The 21,052-nt window shown below is 33.0% G+C and overlaps 1 protein-coding gene across 1 annotated transcript; it reads right to left on the bottom strand.

The window, feature by feature from the left end:
* Window positions 1-8,552: 8,552 nt before the first annotated feature.
* On the bottom strand, window positions 8,553-10,452 carry LOC108987789 (cytochrome P450 71AU50-like). Its single transcript, XM_018960797.2, has 2 exons — window positions 9,524-10,452; window positions 8,553-9,337 (listed from the first exon to the last, which is right to left on the bottom strand). The coding sequence occupies exons 1-2, from the start codon at window positions 10,412-10,414 to the stop codon at window positions 8,723-8,725; spliced, it is 1,506 nt and encodes a 501-aa protein (XP_018816342.2). The 5' UTR covers window positions 10,415-10,452; the 3' UTR covers window positions 8,553-8,722.
* Window positions 10,453-21,052: the final 10,600 nt, after the last annotated feature.

The following is a 21,052-nucleotide window of genomic DNA, read 5'->3' as shown; positions in this document are numbered from 1 at the left end:
TTTAGAAATTAGATGACCTAGATATTCTACTTCACGGCAGCCAAACACACACTTAGACTCCCTTGCATAAAGCTGATGGGATCTCAAAGTGTTTAAAACCACTTGCAAATGGTTCACATGATCTTTCAAAGACTTGCTATAAATTAATATATCATCAAAAAAGACTAGAACAAACTTTCGCAAATAAGGTTTAAAAATTTCATTCATCAACCCTTGGAAAGTAGATGGTGCATTAGTAAGCCCAAAAGGCATCACCATGAATTCATAGTGTCCCTCATGCGTTCTAAAAGCAGTTTTTTGTATATCCTCCTCATGCATTCTGATTTGATGATAACCGGAACGCAAATCCAGTTTTGAGAAAATTTCAGCTCCATGAAGTTCATCAAGTAACTCATCAATGTTAGGAATTGGGTACTTATCTTTTATTGTGTCCTTGTTGAGTGCACGGTAGTCCACACACATCCTCCAACTCCCATCCGCCTTTCGAACCAGTAAAACAGGGGAAGAGTATGGGCTTTGGCTTCCTCTAATAATTCCACTCTTAAGCATATCTGCCACCAACTTCTCTATTTCTGTTTTTTGATAATATGGGTACCTGTAAGGCCTTACACAAGTCGGTTTTGCTCCTTCTAACAACTCAATTTTATGGTCATGACTCCGGGAAGGAGGCAAGCCATTGGGTTCAGCAAAAACATCTTCAAATTTCTGAATAACTTGTTCCAACATTGGTTCCTTGTGTTCCCGGATCTTCATCACAGATTCACATATTAATTGCAACCAGATTCCTTTGACAGAACCTTTCTGTAAATTAGGGACATCCTCCACTACTTCCAAGGCTTCTCTTGGAGGTTGTAAACCTTGTAGTTGCACTTTTTTACCCCTGAAATCAAACTGCATAGTGAGGTCAGAAAAATTCCATAAGATTGATCCTAAACCTTGCAACCAATCTACTCCCAACACCACATCACAGCCTCCTAGAGTTAATAAATACAGATTAGCCATAGTCTTTAAACTCTGTAATTGAATAGGAACTGCCCTACAGTGACCTTGGCAAGGAAGGCTATCCCCATTAGCCACTTTAACCGTCAGTTGGCTTCTCCCCACTGATAGTTTGGATTTCCTTGCTACATATGGATCCACAAAGCTGTGCGTGCTCCCTGTGTCGATAAGGATCAGAACTTTCTGTTGATCAATAAAACCTTCTACCCTCATCATCTTAGGTGATAATGAACCAGCCATGGCATGTAAGGAAATGCCAAGTAGTTCCCCCATCTCCATATTTCCTTCCTCCATCTCCTTTGGCTCAATAATGGCCAGGTTCCCCTCCTCAACTTCTATTTCTTCCTTCTCACTCAATTCGATCCCTTCCAACAAAAACAACTTGGGCTTATTATATTTGTGACCTATGTGAAATTTCTCATCACAATAGTAACATAATCTCTTCTCCCTTCTTTCTTGCATTTGCATTGGGGTAATTCTTTTTATGGGCATCATTGGCTTTTTGTTTGGGTTGTAAGGAGCTTGTGGGATTCTGTTTTCAGGTCTAGTAGTTGGTGCTGGTAATCTGAAAATTATTGGTGCTGGTGGAATTTTTGGCAGATTATTATGAGTGGGTAGAAATGGGTTTTGGGTTCTGTTTGGGGCTGTCCTGCTTCTTCTAGCTACTTCCTCCTCTTGTAACTTTGCTAACCCAAATGCAGCTGAAATAGTATTGGGCTTAAGCATAGTCACCATAATTTTAAGATCATCCCTTAGACCACTAATAAAGGTACTAATACGAAATTCCTCCGTAAGTCCTTTAATTTTATTTGATAAAATCTCAAACTCAGTTTGGTATTCTTCTACCGTAGAGGTTTGTCTCAGCTTTGTAAAAGCCCCAATTGGATCCTCAAATATTGAAGGTCCAAATCTCACCCTAAGTGCTGTAGTAAACTCCTCCCAATTTCCCAAAGTACTCGAATCCCTTAGCCAAGAAAACCAAGACAAAGCTTTGCCTTCCATGTGAAAGAAGGCAATCTGAATTTTTTGGTCTTCAGGTGTATTGAAATATTCAAAAAACTGTTCAGCCTTAAGAATCCATTCCATAGGTTCTAACCCATCAAATTTAGGAAAATCTAATCTTATAGACCTAGCATGTATTCCTCCAGTTCCTTCAAATAATGGATTATTAAACTGACCTTTAGCATTGGATGTCCCCACTCCCGAGTTCTGATTAGTAATCCGTAGAGCTAATTGGTCATAGCTTGCTGCCAAGTTGTTAAGCTACTGTAACACTGCTTCTAGCATGCCTTTTTGTTTGGTTTGTTCTTCCCGCAGGTACCCTGCTTCAGTTGAGAGCAAAGTTACTGCTTCAGATAATTGAGCTTGGCGTGTACCCTCAGCCATGGTGCAGGAACGCGGCTGCTGATACCACTGTTATGTATGGAGTGATAATTGATGTTTGTAATTCTGGAAATTTGTAGGCTATTCGAGGTGCCTGGCCTCCACTATTGTAAACACTAAATATCTGGAAAATTCATACCTTCATGCATTGATAACAGCCATATAAATAGCATTTTACATGACTTAAACAGATATGAAAACTAACCCAAAACAAATCCCAACAGACCCACTAAACCACGGACTCAAAACAGGAACAACAAAACAGGAACAACTTCAACTGAACGGACTAATTCAACAACAGAAAATAAACCGGAAACAACGTGGCTCGTGGCCCGTGACTCACCATACTGAACTTTAACTAACAACACCCAACTAAACACTCAAATTAATACTAAGGCCTCAAGCCCACAATAGGCCCGTAAGCCAACGACCCGGCCCATGCACCCGTTCAGACAACCAACCCTAAATTAGGGTTCCATATCTTTCGGTCTCATAACATATTTCTAATTATATATGACTCGAGTACGAATAAGGAACATTTGTACATTTCCAACAATCGGGTTTTCTTTATTTCCAATTATTGGTTGATAACCAGAATAATTTCCTTATTCACATTCTCCATTGCCAATCTCGCCACCTACGGTTTCTTAGAGAGTTTCTTCTCAAGCCTAGAGTAACTATTTCCATCTTTTCTCTCAGCAAAAAAAAAAAAACTATTTCCATCTTTTCTTTTGTTAAATTATTTCTGGTATGCAAGCTATGATGTATTGGGGTATGCTATAACAAAAGGTTCAAAAAGATTGTGTTGCTCGTGACTACAGAAATCCCAGTTTCTCATAAATATTTTGTTTGTGTGTTTCCCTTGCATGCATCCCAGTTTCCTTAGCGTTTAGTTTACTTCAAATATGATTATATGTATTAATGTATTTGCTTTTATGGATAATATTTTTCCCTAATTAATGTAGGCCAGCTCTTTGTGTGCTCTCTGCTTGTTGCTCTTTGTTACCCTCCAAAATACTGAGTGCAAAATTGTGCAAAATCTCCCTTCCTAAACTCAAAGTAGTTTGAAACAGTGATACAACTTTCGTATTTATGTTAATATGAAGATAATGTTTGTTGAAATCATGAACGATAAATAATCCTGCATTTAATTACCTAGAATGATTCTAATGGACCACACTCATGTTATGTAGAACTCCTTTAAGCCATACATACATTTTATATACATTTTTGTGTATGTGTGTGACCAGGTGTACATATTCCATGCATTAACAATGAATAATCATGCATTTAACTACATATAATGATTCCAATTAGGCCACACTGCATTTAATTACATGTTACTATCTTTATCTGCCAAATTCTATTGATTTGTAGTGGAATTTGTAGGCATTTAAAATAGAAAATACATAAAACTAGTTACATTATTATACGATATTCCCACAAGTTTTTCCTTGAAAATAAGGGTGAATTTTTTGGTGGTGACATAAGCATTCTAAAAAATATTGACTCATGAAAGTTGCCTGAAGGTGATGCAAATTATGATGACAACCATTGACAATGTAAGATATAAATTAAAGTTACCTAATGAGAAATTGATTATGAATCTGGTGATTACCTCACTCTCGCAAATAAATTGTTTCTATACTCCGTATAAAGTAAGGTTTAGGTTATCATTTATTAGATTGCATTGTTTTGGTCTAGATTCTTGACAGCATCATCTGTGGAAGTTCATTAAAAAAAAACTTTTAAATGCATCAGATCTGGAACATTGACCCCACCACCCTTCTTCAATTTTCTTTAGGTGCTCAGTGCTCTGGCCATACTTTTTGGTTTGTAGATTGCTATTCAACTGTGATTAATTAGTTAACAATATGCATTTCTAGCAGTAAAGTTGTTCATTCATTCCCTTTTGTTGTGAAGGTGGAGTCCGCTCCCTTGCTATGTTTAATAATGATATAGGAAGTGGCAGCAATGGTGGTGATGTTGGACTCCATGACTTCCGGTTGCTACTGGTAAGAGTAAGCGTAACAGGCACGCTGATAATGGTGAAAGCATCAGCTCATCTGCAAGTTCTGACATGCAGATAGAGATTACTAAAAATGTTGGGGACCAAAGAATTATCTTTTGCATGGCATGAAATGTCCCTCTCTTAAATGCGTTTGTTGTGAAGTTGAGAGTAGCTCTTCTTGAATTGCAAATTTTTGAATGATCCAGTTGTAATGGTACTTCTCAAGTGGTGACCTTTGTAATGATCTTTGTAAATTAACTGTTGCAATGAAAAGTTGTGTAATGAAAACAACTTAGTAATTGGTTCGGATTAAATAAGTTGTAATGAAAAATTGTGTAAATTAACCTTTCTTGAATTGTGTTCATAACTGGAGAAGTTGAGAGTAGCCCTTCTTATATTATTTTTAAATGTCTTGGACATTAACAACATGGTGGATAGGTCTGCTCACGTTAATAGCATGGCAAGATTAACAGCACTGCTGTTGTACACTGATATCTGGTTATATAGATCTAAGCCTCTTTTCATTCATCTCACAAATATTACAGCAAATGAAACACAAAGTAAACAAATATTACTCTGTGTATATTACAGGTCGCATTTCCCTTTTATTTCCCTCTTACAATCACTTACAGTTAGTGCATGCTTAGCAACCACATACAAAAATTATTAATAGAGCCTTTAATAATAGAAATGGGAACTCTGAGATACTGTAAAGACTCAAAGCACCCAGGCAGCTGATATTTTAAAGATAACTCGGTACTATCTAAGGCTTTGCACGTCTACAGGAACTGCCTAAGCCAATCTGTTGGAGAAGGGTGCAATGGATGCAGCCCTGGACCAAGGAATGAAGAAGATCATATATAATTTATCAAATAAGCGCATGACAGATAGACGATAGTTCAAAAGGAGGATATGTAACTGCAGATAACACAGTTGTACAGAGCAACCGAAAGCAATGGTAATGATTGAGATTGCTTTTCTAGCAATACATGAAGCATGCATACATGAATGACAGCAACATACAAACCTACAGGCATGCTTCCATACATGTGTGTGGCATGGATGTGCCTACATCATCCAAGTAACACCAAAGTATGCATCATCACTGAATCTAATCAGGCCAAGGTTTCGCATAATTCTCATTAACCAAGTCCTATTAACTACCACGGGCCAAATCTAGATGATATAAGAACAAAAGCAAAAAAAAAAAAGGTTCACAGGTGATTAATATCACCAAGACAAGATAATATTGTGTAAAACGAGCTTCTACAGACTGGTGTGTCTTAGATAATTATAGCTGAATGATAGTGCTAGACCCCACAATTGTCAATGCACTAAATACATGCATATCGCATTCCTAAATAGAACAAGCAGCACATTTTTACGAATGCTGTCAATTGCCGTCAATTAATATTTTTTGGCTGTTTTATTCAAGCTCTGGTGGCCTAAGCTGGATTGCTATTCCTTGAGATTTTACAGGAAAAAACAAGTGAGCAGTTGGAAAAATTATATAACCTTCATAAGTACAAAATACTTGGCTAAACGACAACAATGATGAGCAGAAATTTACCAATTCAGCAGTACAATGGCTGGAGTAAGGCTTGACCTATGATGTTTATGTATTCTGCATAAAAGCTGACTCTGGGGAATGCAGTTTGATAAGGTCACCAAGGGCTTTCATCCTATTATGCATTTCCAGGTCTTCTCGAAACCAAACATTATAGCTTAAAACCTTCAATGAACTAGATATTGTGCCCGAACCCAAGTCCTCTGTCACACAATTTTAGTCACGTGAAGCTAAAAACACCTAATATTCTATTGTATAAACATTAAAACCAAAATACGAAAGGGAAAAGTCCATCACAGTTGATCTAAAGTACAAGTCATGGAAAACTAATCGTGCATTGGAAACCAACTATATCCAAAAAATAATTTCTGAGGTCCAATATGCTTTCTGATTGCTCTGTGTAGATAACCATTAACAATTCTCATAATTACCAATCAAGACATTGCCACAAAAGGGACAAAGCATGGCTTGCTAAAGAATCAATAATCTTGTAGAAAGGAAAACAAAAAAGAAAAAAGAAAGAGAAACTACCATTAGACCACCCACAATAGTTTACGGTGTCCAGCAATATATAATCCCAAAAAACAAACCTACCCTAATAAAAATTATAGACCCTAAATAGCACATTTACGACACTCAAGGAAAACTAAGCAAACGAATATCCAAAAATGCAAAAATCCTAACTTGATCAAAACTCAAAGCTCACCCAACACGGCCAGTGCTTGATCTTATTTTCTTGGATCTTTGAGGTCCTTCACCACATGTATCTAATGATGTCTTTCGATTTTACACTGCCTTTATGGATGATTTTTCTCGATATACATGGCTTTTCCCTTTAAAATCCAAGTCTCAAGCATTTGATATCTTTCTCAAATTTAAGGCACAAGTTGAACTTCAATTTAATATAAAAGTTAAACAATTCCAATCTGATTGTGGTGGTGAATTTAGGAAGTTCTCAAATTTTCTATCATCTTGTGGAATTATACATCGCATAACATGTCCACATACGCATACTCAAAATGACATTATTAAAAGAAAACACCGTCACATCTTTGACTCCGGCTTAGCTCTTCTTGCCCACGCTTTTCTTCATGCCGTTCATCTAATTAATATTTTACTCTCTCCCTCTCTCAATCACTCTTCACCTTTTCAGACACTTCACAACGAAACTCCTAATTATAATTCTCTTCGGATTTTTGGATTTACATGTTGGCCTCTAACTACTCCATATAACACTCAAAGTTTCCTATCGGGCTATTCTTTGTGTTTTTCTTGGTCTTAGTCTAGACCATCAAGGTTTTCTTTGCCACCATATTCCCACGGGTCGCACTTACATTTCTAAGGATGTTAGATTTAATGAACTAGCTTTTCCATTTGCCTCTCTATCTAATCCCAAGCCCACCGAACAAACCTCACACGTTGCTTTTCCTATATTTAATTTTAACATGAGCTCTTCTTCTTCTCCTTCTATCCTAGGCCCATCTCCATCCACACTTCTATCGTCTTCCCCAAGTATTTCTTCTCCATCGGTTTCTCGACAACCTGTGCACTCAATGATGACCAGGTCATGGATTGATTTGCTTCGCCCTCGTCAATTTACCGATGGCCACCTCCTCATGCACTTCTCAGCGACACCTCTTCCGAAGTGGTGTGAGGCTATGGCAAAGGAGTTCAATGCTCTCATCGCTAACGGTACATGGTCCCTGGTTCCAACCTCTGAGTCCTCCAACACAGTTGCTTGTAAATGGATTTTTCAAACTAAGCCCCTCGCCAATGGTTCCATCGAACATCGGAAGGCTCATACAGTCGCTAAAGGCTTTCTTCAACAGTCTGGCATTGATTTTGAGAAAACATTTCGTCCAGTTGTTAAGGCAACTACAGTTCGTCTAGTGCTTGCACTGGCAGTTTCTCAAGGCTGGTCGATTCGGCAATACGAAGTGCAGAACACATTTATGCACAGACCTTTACTTGAAACTGTGTTTATGGCTGGCTAGCTCAGAACCAATTTAATCAAAAATACCAACTTCCTCCTCAGAAGTTGGTTAATGATGAATACCAACTTCATGCGAGAGGTTCTAAATAAGGATGGTATTCTGAGCTAGCCAGCCATTTTCTTTTTTGATTGAGTTGATCGAGTTGGTTCAGAGGAGGAAGTTGTGGAGATTTGGTTATTGGGAGATCCATTGACTGTTGCGCCTGAGCAGCCATTATCTATTCTGGTTTCTTATGAATGACATAATGGGAGGCTCAGATGGGAGTGTTGGTTAATGATAATAATGAGGTTTGATTGTGATGATTAATAGAATAGGTTCTATTTAAGACTTATTGGTGACGATTTGTTGAAGGATTATGATTTGAATAGGTGGCCGTGGTATGGGATGACTGTTAGTTGTTTTGGAAAGCTGGTTCTAAGCTGGGGAGGCTGGTTGTTGGGAGATCCTTAGGATGGGTTTGACTCACTAGGGAGGTCGGGAGAGCTCATCTTGGAGGTGGGTCGTTGAACAACTGATTGATTCGATGACTAAGTTACTTTATCACATAATATAAACATATATATATTTATCTTACTCTATATTCGAGCAAAGTTTGTAATTCAAGGTGCTAATGTTGACACTTAGATTTTATTTATTACATAGTGAATTCAAGCAAACTTAGTTACATATACTATTTTCTTCTACAAAACTAAATTATTCCCGCGCATACAAATCTACGCATTCCAAGTGCAGAAATCAGCAACCAACAATAGAGAGAATATAAATTTTTCAATGGTGAAGGCGATAACGAGGAATGGCAAGTAGATGCTTGGCTCTAGGAACAGTAAGACCAAACACCTCAGTCATATCCAACTCAGTTGGCTGTATGTTATCTGGAAGGTCCCAATCAAAGCAATGCACAAGTTGTGCTATCACTAGCCGGACCACAATCAGACCCATTTGCATCCCTGGGCAGCCTCTTCTGCCAGCACCAAATGGAATTAGTTGGAAGTCACGTCCCCTGAGATCTACGTTACTACCAACAAACCTCTCCGGGAAGAACTTTTCTGCATCACTCCAAACATTCGGATCTCTCCCGATTGCCCATACGTTTATCATCACTCTAGACTTTCCGGGTATGTGGAAACCATTAACCGTGCAATCTTCCCTGGCCTCATGAGGAAGCAAAAGTGGTACTACTGGATGTAGCCTGAAGGTTTCCTTTACAACCATGCTCAAGTAATCCAATCTATCCAAGTCTGCTTCTTTTACCATCCTCTTCAAGCCCACCTCATTTTCTAACTCTTTTTGAAGTTTCTTCATTACCCGTGGATGCTTCATTAGTTCTGAGAGTGCCCACTCAATTGCCGTTGCCGAAGTGTCCATCGAGGCTGCAAGCATGTCCTGCCACCGAAATTTTGATCTTTGAAATTAGCGCAATATCTGAATCCAATTTTAGAGTTATACGTAATTCCAATCTTTACGGCATCTATTTGACTACGTTAAACTATAAGTTTTTATAAAACTTTTTTTGACTTATACTTTGGTTCCTTTAATCAATACATGAATGCAAGTGGTATGAAAACTTACCAAAATGATGGCTTTGATGTTGGACCTTTCAATAGAGTACTCAGATTCTTTTGACCCCATGAGCCTCAGCATGACATCAACAAAGTCGTCGTTGGTCTTATTTTCATCCTTGGACTGGATATGCTCATCAATGATCTTCTCAAAAAAATTATCAAAGATCTTACTAACAGCCTTCATGCGTCGTGTCAACCCCTGAAGATCAAATGGACGAATACAAGGAATATAATCGCCGAGGTTAGGAACTGCTCCTAGATACATAGCCTCGTGGATTACAGCCTTGAATCCCTTTTCATCAAGATCTTTGTCCTCGTACTTCTTCCCAAACACCATACGGCATGACATATCCGCATTCAGAGATGTAACCTTGGCACTCAGATCTACAGCAACACAATTACTGGCGGCCTCTTGAATAAACTTCACTAGTAGGCCAATCTCTTCATTTCTCATGGATTTGAAAGAATCGATTTTAACGTTGCTAAGCATTTCGAGGGTGCACATCTTGCGTATGTTGCGCCAATAAGAACCGTACGGAGCAAAGATCATGCTCCTTTGCTCATAAGCGATGTGCTTTGCAGACTCCATAGGTGGTCTACTAGCAAACACAAGGTCGTGTGCTTTAAGGAACAGCTCGGCAGCTTGAGGCGAGGAGACAACAATAGCAGGCACCAAACCTAAGCGCAAGTGCATGATGGGGCCATATTTCTGGGCTAGTCGCTGTAGATTTCGATGAGGGAATTCCCCCAAACTATGAAGGCTACCAAAGATGGGGAACCCTCTTGGGCCAGGTGGTAATTTCCTATTCTTGTTCCAGCTTTTCAATGCCCATTGTCGCAGGAGATGTGCGAGCACAAGCAGTGCGAGTATGCTCCATGTCCAAGACACGGTGGCCATGTTTGATTCAGATGCGGTAAATGATCGAGTTTCAGGAGAGGTACTAGATTCAGCTGCTACTGGAGTATCTCTTCATTCCTTGATATAGGAAGATAAATGTTACACTCAAAGAGATCACGTGAGTGATTTTACGTGATTAGACATATTTTATATTAAAAATAACTTGCATCAAATCTTGGATTTATTGTATTCCACGTTTTCACTGGCTTGGTTTGATTTCAAAAATCTTCTCAACTCATCTCAATTCATCCTTACAATTTTTTTAAATTCTAACATAAAATATAATAAATAATTTAATTTTTTCAAATCTTAAAATAATAATAATATTAAAAAATAATATTCTAACAATATTTTATCATCTCAACTCAACTCAATTCAACTCACTTTAACATCCAAACACAACTTAATATTATTTGGTTGAGGCGGTGACAATCGAACCACGTACGATTTGATTTGAAGTTAAGTTCTTGACTTTTGTGGAAGCACAGATTTTTCATCTTCAAAAAATTTATAATTTTTGCCTCTCTCCACTTTATTTTTTTCATAGTTCTAAAATTTTATTTAAATTTTATATATTATCTATTTTTAAAGACGTGATCTCTCTAAAATTATTAAGATTAAATTTACGAAAAATAATAAATTTATTAATATGAATTCTAAAATTTTTGTTATAAAATATTACGATGATCTATATAAAAAATAGTTAAAAAATTTTATCTTCTAAATTTCATTAAATAAGAAAAAAATTTATTTAAACTCTAAATTATAATAATATATATTTAATGTGATAAGAAAATATCTAGATTTAGCTGATGGTCTTTAATTGCAGCTGAGTAGCCAAAGGTTGTCTGTTTGAATGACACCCAGAACGCTGAGGTTGCCTTAAGCCTGGTGAGAATGAGATGCTTTTAGCCGTCCATGGCTCACCCACCCCATACAGTGGTCTTTCTAGGGGCAGTCAAAGATTGTTGCTATACAGGGTCTCTTCACAAACAATTTTAAAGAGTCAGCGCTACATGCCCCCATCTATTAAATTAAAGAAAAAAATAAAATGCAACTTTGAATATTAAAATAATTTAATATATAAAAATAAAATTATTATTTATTTATGTTCATCATTTATTATGAGATTTAAATTATATTAAAAATTTAAATTAATTAGATAATTTTTTTTTCTTTAAAATGTACAGTAAAATTTCATCATTTATTTAATGATGAAAATTTAGTATTTTAATTATTTATTTTATGTTAATTTAAATCAATATTTAAATTTCTATCGTTAGATTAAATATGAAAATTAAAGATGAAGAGTTGTAATTTAAAACCTATAAACTAATATTTTTTCCAACTTTTCCTTTCTCCCTCTCTCTCATTCCCCACGCACGATTGTGGTATTACGTCGCACATTAACATTCACACAGACGAACCCAAAAAGAAACAAAACAAACATGAAAAAAAAAAACTTCTTTACTGTTCATTACTGTTGATGAACAGTATAGGGATATACGGAAAAAAAAAAATCACACAGCCTCTTTACTGTTCATTACTGTTGATGAACAGTAATATGATAGCCTCTTTTAAGATATAGGTAGATATATATATAAATTGAAATTAATTTTAAGTGTATGATAGAATATTTATATTTTAATTATCTATTTTATGTTAATTTAAATCAATATTTAAATTTCTACCGTTAGATTAAATCTGAAGATTAAAGATGAAGGGTTGAAATTTAAAATCCAAAAATTAATATTTTTCTTCACTTTTCATTTCTCTCTCTCTCATTCCCCACGCACGATTGTAGTATTACGTTACACATTGGTATTCTCACGGACAAACCAAAAAAAAAAAAGAAAAACTAAACAAATATGCGAGAAAAAAAATAAAAACCATTTTACTGTTCATTACAGTTGATAAACAGTAATAGGATATGCAAAAAAAAAAATCGAAAAAAATTATTAAAAAAAAACACCTCTGTACTGGTCATTACTGTTGATGAACAATAATGAACAGTAAACGCATAGCGGCTTTTAAGTAATAGGCAGATATATGTATATATATATATATATATAAATTTTATATTTTATTTGAAAGTTTGAAAAATTATAATGATTAAACGAAAAATTTGAAATTGAAAAGTGCTTAAATATTGAGATGAGATAAGATAAAGGGAGATGAAAAGATTTTGCCATCCAAACTAGGCCTAAATTATAAGCGGTCCAATCAGAAGGTTTAGATCTCAGATGAAATGAAATGAAAAATTTGTACGTAATTATAATCTTTTACTATTATTTTTGTTTTAGGATTTGAAAAAATTGATTTTTTTTTTTTTTATGTTTTATTTAAAAGTTTACAAAATTTGTAATAATTAGATAATGATTAAATGAAAAAATTAAAATTAAAAATTAACAAATATTTACATTTAAATAGTATGAGATGAAATTATATGATTTAAAATATTTGTGAAATCAAATAACTAGGCATGATTTGGTATCAGCCAATAGTATGAGATGTGGAAGAAGAATGCTCTAAATATGGCCGAGTGAGACTAATAATTTTGATCTTTGTAAATTTATTTTTTTTGTTCTTTGTAAATTTATGTTTTAGTTTAATTAGTTATGATGTATTATTATTTCTTTTGTTTTTTGTAAATTTACATCTTGCATTGTGATGTAACAACAATATTATTTATTTTACATTTTTATTTATTTTGCTTTTTTATTTATTTTGTTTGTTAATTTATTATCAGAATTTTTTTTAAAAAAAAACTAAGTGGTATAAAAACATTTTTTTAAGTTTTAAAGTCTTTTTTTTTTTTTTTTTTAAATTAAAGCCGGATTAAATCCGGTTGTAATCCGGATATCCGGTTACAATCCGGATATCCGAATTGAATCCGGTTATCCGCCCGGATTAAATCCGGATTAATCCGGACGGATAACCGCCCGGATTTTAGCATCCGGATCCGGATCTGGTTATAGCCGAATATCCGGATCCGGATCCGGATGAACACCCCTAGTCCATAGTTAACAATTATATTTTCTATAGTTACTACAGAAAAATATATTTATAGTATATGTTAACATCCAACAATGGTTTTTTCTATTGTGTTATTCCAATCCTTTGTAAATTATCCAAAAATGAAGAACTTAAAAAATGCATAGAACTAAAAACTAAACACATGAATCCATAACATGCAAATCCACAACATATACAACCTAAATTCCTTCAAAGAACTAAACAATCAAGTGCATAAATTCAAAGATGGAAAAAAAAATATGAACAGCTGAATAAAAACTAAATGAAGCAGAACTTAAAAAATGCATGAAGGGAAAAACTAAACCCTAAACCAAAAAACCCAAGTACTCTCAAAGACTAAAATACTCTCACTTAAATGGATACAAAACGTTAAAATAGAAGGATAAAAAGAAGAAAAAACACAAAAATAGATTGTAACATGGAGGATGACAAAAAGTACTATAATAATTAAATAAGAGGAATTATAAAAACAAACGAGATCTAAATATAAAAAAAAATTCATGATATAGTATCTCTCTAAATTGGATGAAAATTGTGAAGGCTGTTTTCATTTACAGTTGAAGGAATAGATATAGACCTATTAATTGTAACCGGGCACAATTGGGCCCAACGTTCTTGATATGGGCTCCAACGTCCGCAGTTTGTTTTCATTTTATCGGGTCAATTATTTTTTATTTCTTAATATGGGCTCCATTGTCCGCAACTTGTTGACAGGCATAGCATGGCTCGCAACGTGAAAAGGGAATATTTGCCCTTTTTATTTCCCACCCTCTTGTAGCAAGTGAAACAAGCCATTTCATTCTTATTTTTGCTTGAAAGCCGGTGTGATTTGGAGAACATGAAGGCCTTTTACACGCAAAGAGATTAAGGCCTTGTTTGTTTTCTAAAAACATCTCATCTCATCTCACCTCATCATTACAACTTTCTCAAATCCCCACACAAAATAAAATAAACAATTCAACTTTTTCAAATCCCAAAACAACAATAATATTAAAAAATATATTCTAACAATATTTTATTCAACTTTTTAACTTTAATCTCAACTCATCTCATCTCATCTCTGAAAACAAACGAGCCCTAAATAACGTAATGTTCCTGAATTTCCAGAGTTGGAGCCTAAGGGCCTATTTGAGGTTGCGGTATGAGTCTTAAAAATTATTTAATAAAAAAATTAAGTTGTTTGAATGTTATATATTAAAGTACTTTTAATCTCAAATAAACTAAAAAACATGTTGAAGGAAAAACATCATTTTTCTTGAAACATAATTTTTTGGATAATGCGGAACGTAATTCGAATTTTAAAAAAATTATTAATGGATGAAAATACTCATACAACTTTCAGATAATTACAATTTTAAAACTTTTAAGGATATGGTCATAATATTTAAAAATTTAAATAATCATCATTTCTATCTTTAAAAGAATTTTTTTAAATTTGTTTCTAAACTAACTAACGTAACATGTTTGAAATTGGTTAAATTAAAGTGTATATATATATATATATATATATATAATTTCATTAGTAATTTTCATATGAGAGCTTTATAGTTTCTAATCAAATTTCTTTTTAACTCTCTCTATTTATACCTTTTTAGCTTTATAACTATCGGATTCATAAAGTTCACAATTTTGAGAAACTTCAAGAGCCCCTAATTATTTCTCTTGATGACTAAGTTACTTTATCACATAATATAAACATATATATATAAAAAAAATATTTGCATCAGCCTACTATTTATCACACACTCAACATACTTAGTGTATTGAGTTAAAAAAAAAAATTTAAATGCATAGTGTGTGGAGAGTGTAGGCTGATGCATAAAATTACTTATATATATATATATATATCTTACTCTACATTCGAGCAAAGTTTGTAAATCAAGGTACTCATGTTGACACTTAGATTTTATTTATTATATAGTGAATTCAAGCAAACTTAGTTACATATACTATTTTCTTCTACAAAACTAAATTATTCTCGCACATACAAATCTACGCATTCCACGTGCAGAAATCAACAATCAAAAATAGAGAAAATATAAATTTGTCAATGGTGAAGGCGATAACGAGGAATGACAAGTAGATGCTTGGCTCTAGGAACAGTAAGACCAAACACCTCAGTCATATCCAACTCAGTTGGCTGTATGTTATCTGGAAGGTCCCAATCAAAGCAACGCACAAGTTGTGCTATAACTAGCCGGACCACAATCAGACCCATTTGCATCCCTGGGCAGCCTCTTCTGCTCGCACCAAATGGGATTAGTTGGAAGTAACGTCCCTGAGATCTATGTTACTCCCATGAACAAACCTCTCCAGGAAGAACTTCTCTGCATCACTCCAAGCACTCGGATCTCTTCCTAGTGCTCATACGTTTGCATATGAAAAAATTATTTTTAAATGATGGATCTTATTTTTTAAAAGAAGTACATAAAGTTTACACATCCTAAAATTGTATCTGATATTACTCTTTACATAAATATATAGCACAGTAAAAAAATTAGCCCCATCGACAAAATTGTTGGTGGGTGCACACCAAATGTGTGCACTATATATGCACACCAATGCAATTGCATTTTTTTTCTTTCAAAAATTTTTAAACATATTTAATTATTAAGAAAAAAAATATATAAATTTACTAGTAGTTATTTCTTTAACTATAAAGTAAAAAATAAAATGGGGCATATTGGGGAGTCATCCAAAGATTTTCCTTAAAAATAAAAATGATCGTTACTATACTATGCTGCTTAGCATGCACTGCTAAGTGTGCCCTTAGCGTAATTTTATTTTTTTAAAACATCTTAATTTTTTTTAAAACAATATATACAAATAAATTAGTAGTAACATGTTTAAAGATTTAAAAAAATTAAAATATACTTACAGTCAAATTCAGAGAGCAAAATAAGGGTAAACTAGCATTTTAAAAAAATGTTTTAGCTAATACAAAAAATCAATAGAAATTTTCTAAATTTAGCTTAGAGCACTCTCATTGGATTAGCTAAAATTAAAGGACATTTTTTATGAATGTAAGAGAAATTTGACTTTTAGCTATTTCATTCACATAAATATCCACATTGAAAAGCTATCTTTTCATTATATAATAATAAAATAATATAAGATGAATTTGATTTTAATTATTCACATCAAATCTACACATTAGATTATACATTTATTTATTATATAGTAATAAATAATTAATAATTTCAAAAATATTTAATTTTTTTAATTATTAATTTATTTTATTTTATCATATTTTACTATTCTACCTATTATATATTAATTAATAATCATATTCTTATTAAATTAATATATCACTAACTCAAATTAATATATCAATTTCAAAAATATTTTAATTTTTTTAATTATGAAATTATTTTATTTTATTATATTTTACTATTCATAAAATTATATATTAATTAGTAATGATATTCTAATTAAATTATGGATTAAAAATAGAAACTAGAAAGATATTGATAGAGACATTAGGAGAGAGAAACAAATAATATAAAATAGATTTGATGAATAAATAATATTTTTTAAATTTAAAAATAACTTTAGAAATTACTGTAGCTATAACTATTCTAATGTAATATATTTTATAATTCAATAGCTAAATTTTTATTAGATTTAACTTTTAGCTAATTCAATAAGAGTGTTCTATAGAGTCTTGATATGATTTGATATCATATGTAATATTATAAAATTATTTTTATTAGAAAATAACTTTAATAAGAAATTAATTTATAAATTAATTTTTATAAAAATATTACGTGATATAACACTTATCAGAAAACATACCTCCAGATTTGTTTTCTCGATCAATGCCTTTTAACGTCTTGTCAGGTATCCACGAAGTTTTGTTTTGTTTTTTATTTTATTTTATTTTTTATTTTTTTGTGAATACGTAACGTTTCGATTTATTAGTACTTTTTTGGTAAGCAAACTCTCATTAAATTACTAGAATAGGCTAGTAAGAAGAGATATGGTGAGCGTCGTCTCATTTATATAACACTAGTGCGTTTAAGGCTTCGATTGAAACTTAAATTAATCTCAACTTATTATTATAATTTTTTTAAATTTTTATATAAAATATAATAAATAATTTAATTTTTTTAAATTTTAAAATAATAATAATATTCTAAAAATATTTTATTATCTCAACTCAACTCAACTCAGTATCTAAACATATATTCAACAATACTTCAATTACGTGGCAATTTTAACTTTTCATCTAATTATTATTTAACTATCACAATTTTTTTAAAATTTTTAAATAAAACACATAAAAAATATTCAACTTTTTTAACTTACAAAACAAAAATAATAGTATAACAATATCTTAATTACTTTATAATTTTTTCATTCAATTTTTTCTCTTTCCTTTTCCAAAACTACATAAAACATCATAACTCAAATTATTTCATTATTATTTACAGATCTTTCATCTCATCTCATTCTTCATACATCTCCTTAAAATATTGTTTTTCTTTTGAGATTTGAAAAAGTGAAATTATTTTTTATATTTTGTTTAGAAATTTAAAAAAATTGTAATAATTAGGTAATGATCAAATAAAAAATTTCAAAATTTGAAACTGATTTTTTTTTTTAATGTTTGTGTTGTTTAAATATTAAGATAAGATAAAAAAAAATATGAGATAAAAAAATACAATCTTGCAATCCAAACAGAATCCAAGGCGTTTTGTTACGAGTAAACTTCATTTTGAGCCACTCCAACTAGCTGGCTACTTCTTTGTAACGGTGTTTATTTTACCTTAGCAATTTTTATCATGTACTGTATTAGTAAAATAATCAAGAATTTAGCTTGATTGAGCATCCTTCTATATGATCTTACTTGAGATATAGTTTGAAGATTTATTTTATTAAGAATCAAATTATATCATGTAAGTACTTTATTGAGGATGATGTGCTCACCCCTAATTATCATGTAAGAATAAAATTTTTATTTACAAGACAATTTTTATAGACTGAGTAGTTGGGGCATATATACCTTGTTAATTATCATTTCTAACCCAACTTACAAATCAAGAGAACCTAAAGCCAAGTACGAATTAATTATCATTTCTAACCCAAGTACGCACACAATGGGTTGTAATTCACTACGATATAATAAAAGAAATTCAAATTCGCCTCCAATGGGGGTCTGGTATAAATGTAGCCGTTCGTTGCCTTTTAACGGCTATAATCCCCAAAAATCCCACGCATTGGTTCCGGCTTGTGTGTGTGTATGTGTTTAAGAGAATTGAACTGCACCACATTTTTTGTTCCTCAAGAACCCTGAGATACGATCAAGAAACTCGCAAATTGTAATATTCTTCAAACCCACTCTCTCTAGCCTTTCACGGCCGACTATCAAAGTGACCACGGTCCCTCAATACAAGAAATATGATTTTTTTCAACGCTTAAAATCGTCGTAAATATTTTTCAGAATCGCTGCATTTGATAATTTTCAGCGATTTATAAATCGCTACAAGTTCGCCGAAATCCTAAAGTCATTTTTAATCAATTTCGACGATAGGAAAAAATCGTCACAAAAAACTACATTTTCCGGCTATTTAAGTCTGCTGGAAATGTTCAAAAAATAGACAGAAATGGCCTTCTGATTTACCTTTAAAATCGCTGAGAACTACTATTTTTGGCAATATGTATCGTCACAAAAACTTAAGAAATCGCCGCAAATAACTTATTATTTTTCTTCGCGATTTAAAATTATCGCCGTTTTGAAGTATTTCTAGCGGGTAAGTTTTGCCGCAAAAATATATTTTTGGCGATTTTGTGTCGCCGTAAATGTAGCTATGAAAAACTATTTGCGGCGACCAAAACTCGCTGGAAAAGATGATTCAGAAAATTAAAAAAAAATGCACAAAACAGTATAGAGAAAATATTATACACATCCAAATTTTGCAGGCTTCACAATTTTACCTTACACTATGGATTGCTCTAATATTCTTTTTACATACTCAAAAAAAATTCAAAGTCTATAATAACTTAAATAAAGAACCCAAGATCTATAGTAACTATACTAAGACTATATTCAGAACTGCATCAAAACTAATCCCAAACTTGTTGAAAGCTGTTATTGCTGTGTAAGGAACCTAATTTCATTGTAATTAGCACAAAGAAAGGATAAGCTGTAGTGAATTAATTAATATATGCTAATTAATGTACTTTCATTCTTTACATGTGCAAACTACTAAATCAAAAAAACACCCAAAAAAAAAAAAAAAAAGAGTGAAAGGGTGCTCACAATCATCACACCATGTGAAGGTGCTTCCTCCTTTTTATAACCTTCGAGCTTCCTCCTTTTTCTATAGACTTCACTAGATAATTGAGCCCAAATAGAAGCAAAATAGAAAATAAATTCATTCTACAGCCTCCTACCACACTTCCTCGTCATAAATATTGTATAGGACTTATGCAATAGAAGGGTTTGCATCATCATTTTCTGATTAAACTACTCAAAAAATGATAGCTACTTAGTTGTCATGTATATTGTGGAAGACTGTACAGTAAGCTATCAACAATTAACATTAGTGCAAAATACATGTTACCTCATAACACCAATGAGTTGCTTACATATGACTTCCAAGGTTAAGGTTCCAATACAATGCCACCACGCTTAAGACTGCAATGCAGGACAAAAGCATTTCACAAGGGAGACTACCAAAAAATAATCTACTCTCACAATAAAATTGAATAAGCTCAAAAGATAGATTCTTATATCTTACTGATCCCACAGCCACTTGAGTGCCTCTGCATATCTCTACAAGGGAGATTACCAAGTGTATTTACCAAATGCACCCAATTTCTAAATTGTGGTACTTCAACAACTTGTGCAAACCAGAAACTGAAAATCATCATCAACTAAACTTGGTTTCAACAAAAGAATCTAAAAAGAACATGCTAGTCATGCGCGGAAGAAAAGAGCAAAGTGCCATTCATGGTTTTCCAAACGTCAATGTACTGTCCTGGAATAACATTGAAAAGAAAATGAACTCCATAAGTTTTTATTGATAGATAAAACACAGGGAGAATGAGAAATACATCTGCAAACTTCATTATCACTTTTTAATTAAAAACCATTTAAAGAAGGATATACAATATACATGCGCACCCAACTTTGTAAGAAGACTACATGTCTTCAAATGTGTATATACACACACCACACAAAATGACATAAGCTAGGGTCCTAATTTCAAAAAAAATGCAGTTGTTGGCGTTTTTGTTTTATAGGCATAATTTGGTGACACTTGATTTGTCAGGCATTCATAAATGGACCATTTGAATAATCTGTTGCCTAGTTAAAATGGTGGAAGTTGGCTTGTCAAAACAGTTTGAGCTTCTTGCGTGAAATCAAAACAAATAAGAATCTGATTTTGGGGTAAAATAAAGTGGCTTCATTGTAGCTTCTTGCTTGGACAAGATGCTATACAACTGATGTTCATGCCCAGTTTGTGCTTTCCCAAGTCTTCTAAATGAAGAAGGGGCAAAGGGAGGTGTTTTTTTTTTTATCCAAAAGCATGTAAACTAAAATACTTTTCTTGTTCAAGGATTTAAGTACGTGGAAAATGTTTAGCCAAGCTCCAA

This window comes from Juglans regia, chromosome 1, assembly GCF_001411555.2.
Source record: "Juglans regia cultivar Chandler chromosome 1, Walnut 2.0, whole genome shotgun sequence".
In the NCBI taxonomy this organism is placed as follows: Eukaryota; Viridiplantae; Streptophyta; class Magnoliopsida; order Fagales; family Juglandaceae; genus Juglans; species Juglans regia.
The sequence above is the reverse complement of the archived record's forward strand: the minus strand, read 5'-3'. Positions and strand labels throughout refer to the sequence as shown.